General features: G+C 39.0%; 2 protein-coding genes across 2 annotated transcripts; one reads left to right on the top strand and one right to left on the bottom strand.

Annotated features, from left to right (window-relative positions):
- Positions 1–522: 522 nt before the first annotated feature.
- On the top strand, positions 523–2,564 carry LOC118746754 (probable splicing factor, arginine/serine-rich 7). Its single transcript, XM_036480660.1, has 2 exons — positions 523–1,169; positions 1,239–2,564. Exons 1-2 carry the CDS (start codon positions 780–782, stop codon positions 2,337–2,339), a joined length of 1,491 nt encoding a protein of 496 aa, XP_036336553.1. The 5' UTR covers positions 523–779; the 3' UTR covers positions 2,340–2,564.
- A 201-nt stretch (positions 2,565–2,765) lies between these two features.
- LOC118746755 (cyclin-dependent kinase 8) lies at positions 2,766–5,233 on the bottom strand. The gene has a single exon (XM_036480661.1). It carries the CDS (start codon positions 5,035–5,037, stop codon positions 3,730–3,732), a length of 1,308 nt encoding a protein of 435 aa, XP_036336554.1. The 5' UTR covers positions 5,038–5,233; the 3' UTR covers positions 2,766–3,729.
- Positions 5,234–5,961: the final 728 nt, after the last annotated feature.

The raw sequence follows: 5,961 nt of genomic DNA, 5'->3' as shown, positions 1-5,961 counted from the left end.
ATGTTTCCGATTCTAAAAGTGATATACTGTTTTCCATAAAAAAAGAAGCAGGCGGAGTATTGATTTTAATAAAAATTATCGATTGTTATAAAAAGCGCCGCAGGCGAAAAATTTTAATAAAAAATCGCGCAACTTTTTATAAAAAAATTTTCATTATTTATCGAAGTATTGTTTTTTTTAAGCGCCGCGGGCAAAGATCTTTAATCTGAAATCGCGCGAAAGATAAAACTTTTTATATAGAAGCCCCCGAGCTCTAGGGGTTTTCACTTTTAGAATCGAGAAAGTTCCTCTACACGCCCTCATTTTTATTTTATTTTATTTTTTCAAATTTAGACCGGATTTTAGAAAAATTTTCCCTTATTCGATATTAGAAACATCATGATTTCAAAATACCGCTTAAAGATCTACGAAAAACCTGTGGGAACCGGTTTGGAAAAACCGAACCAATCACCCTACAAAGAACAGACTGATTTCTCTGCATCGCATGCGATGCAACCCTGTTAATAAAATGCAACCCTCGCAGTAGTTACGGTTCAGTGGATCGATTTTCTTCGCGAAAAGAAAATTTTGCCGCTACCTTTTTGTGATGGCAATTTTCAGAAAACGTTTAAAGAAAATCTAGTTTTATGTGCTTTTTGCTTAAAATTTTGTGGAAAATACAATTGAAAAGTGAAAGTAATCCCCAATACTTACAAAACTTCGGGCAACCGTGCAGTTAGCTGTACCACGGTGCCCATGTGAAAAGGTCATTGTTTGTATCTGTACAATTTTGCTGAAGCATGGCTGGTGGAAATCAGGCCCGTGTCATCCAGGTGACCAATATCGCACCTCAGGCGACTAAAGATCAAATGCAAACCTTATTTGGCAACATTGGAAAAATTGAAGAGATTCGTTTGTATCCAACGGTGCGTGATGTCTCATGTCCGGTGCAGTCGCGTATATGCTATGTCAAGTATGCGGAAAGCAGCTGTGTGCCGGTGGCCCAACATCTCACCAATACTGTTTTCATTGATCGAGCGCTTATTGTAATACCTGTTCTGGCAATTCCAGAAGAATATCGTGCATTAGAGATGTCTAAAAATGGCACTATTGTGCCAGGATTGCAGAAGCCCGATTCCAAGTTGCCACCTGAAGTGCTTAACCGCATTGAAGGGCAATCACCACAACAGGTTTGTGCAAAAATTTCAATGCATGCACATATATTCGATGGAAGTTGTTAATTTTCTATTTCATTTCAGGTTATCAAAACTTACGATCCGAAACTGGTGGACAACAATTTGCCAGAGTATCCGGCCTTACCGTCATTCTATGATGCCCGTAAAATTGAGGAAATTCGCAGAACCATTATTGTCTGTGACGTTAAGAATGAATGGCGCCTAGACGACTTGATGGAATGTTTTCAACGCGCCGGTGAAGTAAAATATGCTCGCTGGGCAGAGAAGGATAACAAGACGTATTGCATGATCGAATTTTGCGATCAGCCCAGCATTATACATGCTCTTAAACTGCAAGGACAAGAGTTCAAAGGCGGATATCTCAATGTTTACCATTCAACTGATTCAATTACCAAACCGGAGGCGAAATCAAACGAGGCAGCTCAGGCAGAAATTGAAGAGGCAATGACCATAGTAAAAGAAGCTCAAAATATGATATCTGCCGCCATTGATCCTGTCATTGGTATGCTAGCTAAGGATAAACGTCGACGCTCTCGCTCACGTTCGAGGTCTCGTGAACGCCGCACTAGTCGTTCACGTTCGCATCGTTCACGTTCTAGGCGTCGATCTCGATCACGCACTCGTAAACGTTCCCGTAGTAAGTCTAAGCGGCGCTCTCGCTCTCATTCCCGGACTTCGCGCTCACGCAAGCGTTCGCGTTCTAGGAAACGTTCTCGCTCTCGTCGTAAGAGTCGGTCCCGTTCCCGTTCTAAACGGCGATCGCGCTCCCGGGATCGTCGTGCGAAACGTTCACGCTCGCGCCACCGTCGCAGTACATCAAGATCCCGTCGGTCACGTTCGCGCACCAAACGCTCTAGATCACGTGAACGTAAACGTTCGCACCGAGCTCGTGATGAAAAGCGTTCGCGTTCTTCACGCTCACGTAGTAAGCGTCGTTCTCCATCTCTATCTACGAGATCGCGTACAAGTCGCAGCAAAGACATTGTCCCGCTTGTAAAGTCATCTTCATCTTCTAAACGGCGTTCTCGAACACCTGATCGAAAGTTGAAGCCCATTGTAGAAGACATCGAAGTTAAGAGTACCCGATCTAGTGTCGATTCCAAGTCAAGGAAATCGGTTAGTGTTGAAAAATCCGATAATATGGATATTTCCAATTCACCATAAATTTGCTTCTTTAATGGTTACACATTTCAATCTTAAGGGCAAGATAACGTTACATTTTGTGAGAACCATATTTTTTTTTTTGAATTATAATACTTTTACAGTTAAGGTATGATTATTGTAAATCATAAAAGATTAGAGTGGCTTGTAATTTGGGCTTTATCCGTAATAACCATTTCTTTTTTCTCAGACAAAGCTATTACAATAAAGGCATCTCGATAACACTAACTGACGTTGGCTTCTAAGATTTTTAAAACCCAGGACAGAAAACCCAGTATAACATCCAATAAAAGTATATATATGTAGGTATGGATAGATGGTCTCAAGGTAGGATGCAAATTATTACAATGAACAACAGAGGATACGTAAGAAATAGTATTTCTGAAATAACACGCATTTAATATTATTAAAAACAAAAATCCACTTTTGGTCAAAGAAAAAAATATTTTATTAAGTTGAAAATTAGTTCTGTTCGCTATGCAAAAAACTTGTACATGTTGGCACCAATTGCTACACAATCGTGTTCGTTTGGTCGAAAAACGAGTAAAACCTTGCAAGGAGAGAGCACAATTTGCAAGCAGGATTGTGCCAACAATAATTTGAATCAACAAATTCGTTAAATTTAAATTGTACAACCTTACCGCGATTTGCAAATGAAAGAAGAATGTAAATATTTGTTTATTCAATTAATTTAATTAATGATTCGAAAGGTACTCTGATGAAAAACCTGTATTCGTAATCGGAACGCAGTCGACACCGCAGTCGATACAGGAAATCCGAAAGTGACTACCACAAAGAAATTCAAGCGTAAGAAAGTCAGAATAAGAAGAAATATACGTAAATATATATCATGATTCAATAGTTAATTAATTATTAATTATTGAATCATGTACATATATACTGTTTTGTTTTCCACTTGAAATAATTGAAAAAATTATTATGTTCCAAATGCAATTGGGGACGCCAGCTGGCACTGAAGCTTGCAGATGTCTCTCTTTGGGAGAGTAAGTTACCTTATTCTCTGAATTTCGTTACTGGCTAATTCTTGCTGGATTTTCCAAACGGACACAACTATTATTAATCGCTTTCACGTCACTTGACAGATGAGAGTCTCTATCGAAGCATTTATTTATGTATGTGTATGACAATCAATGAAAGTCCACGAGATAAATTTTTTCCTTTAACCTACATACACTATAGGGCTGTTCAGGATCTTGTGCATATGCTCTTGCATTTGCATATTCGTTGCATTTGCAAATTCACAACAATAAAATGCACACGGTTGCCATGGCAGTAAGCATAAAAATTGCAAATGCAAATCCAAGACCATCTCCACAACGTCCTAAACAGCCCTTATATATATTTATGTTCTCGAGTTGGTTATTATACATATTTAAAAACGTTGCTGAAAACTTTGTTGTTGATTAAACATCATTTGTTGCTGCTGTTGTTGTTGATGATGAAAGTCTTGTGTTTGTTGCACTTGCTGCTGCTGCGGTCCTGTACCAGGTGGTCCAGATAAACGCACTCGTTTAGCGCTTGGCTCCTGCTGTTGTTGTTGCTGCTGCTGTTGCTGTTGTTGTTGACGTTTAGTTTCCGCCTTATCTTCTTGATCGTCATCAGTTAAAAATTCCCTCTTTGGATATGGAATAGGCATGCCAGCGAATACATCTTGAGTTGGCAATGGATCCTCTTGAAAGTAGGGATCTTGCATAGCTTGTTCTGAAGTTATGCGCTTATTGGGATCCATAAGTAATAGTTTTTGCAAAAGATGGAATGCTTTACTGTCTGGCTTTATTTTATGACGTTCCATATATTTGGCAAGTGAGCACGTTGAATAAGTGGAGCGCTTAAAATCTTTCGTTAATGTATGATGCTCCGGCATTTTCTTAATATCCTCCCAGTCTTTGTCTTGAGGAAATCCCATTACGTTGAAAATTCGATCCAGTTGATCGTGGTGATAAGGATTACTAGTTTTTATATCCTCTTGTCTGCAATGGAATATTGGTTCCGATGTTAGTAATTCGGCGAAAATGCAACCTATTGCCCAAATATCAATAGCTTTTGTGTAATGGCGAGCACCCAGAAGCAATTCAGGTGCCCGATACCAGAACGTTACAACCACTGGATCTAGATCAGCTAATGGTTTTAGTGGAGCATTAAATAGACGTGCAAAACCCATATCTGCAATTTTTACGCGGCCCCGTTCATTACCATCGCCCATTACCAGAATGTTAGCTGGTTTTAAATCGCGATGAAGAACCCAGTTACTGTGTAGATAATGTATGCCATCTAGAATTTGATATAGTAAACTCTTAACCATACCTCTAGGCACAATAACTTGCTTCTTGGCAGCTTTAGCAGCTCTATGAAATTTTATGATGTGCCACAGATCATGTTCGGCATAGTCGATTAGGAGAAATACTTTGCGGTCGTTGTGGGACAAAAATACGCGAATGAGAGTAATTACATTTTGATGTTTTAACTCACGAAGCAGCGCTATTTCTCGACACGCTGACATGGACAAACCAGTACCATCAATCTGCTTCAGTGCATATTCTTTACCATCAGTGCGCTCCTTCCATTTCGCCTTGTAAACATGGCCGTACGTGCCACGCCCAACCTTGCAGCCTTCATAATTGAAGAGATCTTCTACTTTTGTTCGTTCCATTTGTGTTTTCATTTTGAAGTCGTAGTCCATGATGGGATAATTTATAAATAATCAATTACTTTCCTAATTAATAAATTACCGAAGCACTAATTTATATTTTTTTGTCAACCTACAGTAGCGTTTCGCGTCTATCAGCTGTTTCGCACCTGTCATGTAACTATTCCCGAGAATAGTTATTGCAACCCTACTCCCGGCATCCGGCATTGCAGTAGGGATAGATAACTATCGATGGTACCGATGGTTTCATGGTATCGATAGTTGTATGTTGTTCACATTGTTGGAATTTGACTATAATAGATGAACATGTCTACATATCTATGAATGATTGCGAAAATATTCTTCGTGGTTTTTGTTATAAAATGTGTTATTGAAACACACGATCTCAGTTTGTTTTATACAAGTCATTTTTGTGTATACAAATAATCTTTATGGTTTTTGTAGTTACGAAATGGGTTATTTAAAAATAAGATTTCTTCCTGGCTGTTGTTATCTTATATAGTAAAGCCCAAAATACAATAACGCAGTGGCAGTGGCAGTTTTTCGAACTCAGCTGTTTTTTAGAAAGTGAGGTGTTCAATGAAGCGACACACAATAAAGCAGTGGTAGCTGCCAGTACTGCTCAGTTTAGCCCAAATTCTAAATTCACTGCCACTGCCGTCATCGCAGCAACCTTCGCATGCTGTTCATGTCACTGAAGCCTAAAAGACAACAACAAAAATGTAAACAAACAAAAGGGAATGTCAAAAAAAGCAGTCACTGACAACGCCTTATTGTGTTTGCTGCGGCAGTGACTGCCAATATTAGCAGTAACAGCTGATTTTAAAAATAGCCACTGTCACTGCCACTGCGCTATTGTATTTTGGCCTTAAAAGAATAAACGAAGAAATTTACAGGCGATGGGATCTGTCACATCACTTGCCAAATTTTTCTTGCATCATAAAAAATGGAATAAAA

The sequence above is a fragment of the Rhagoletis pomonella genome, unplaced genomic scaffold, assembly GCF_013731165.1.
Source record: "Rhagoletis pomonella isolate Grant_MI unplaced genomic scaffold, Rhpom_1.0 Rhpom_scaffold_00011, whole genome shotgun sequence".
In the NCBI taxonomy this organism is placed as follows: domain Eukaryota; kingdom Metazoa; phylum Arthropoda; class Insecta; order Diptera; family Tephritidae; genus Rhagoletis; species Rhagoletis pomonella.
The sequence above is the reverse complement of the archived record's forward strand: the minus strand, read 5'-3'. Positions and strand labels throughout refer to the sequence as shown.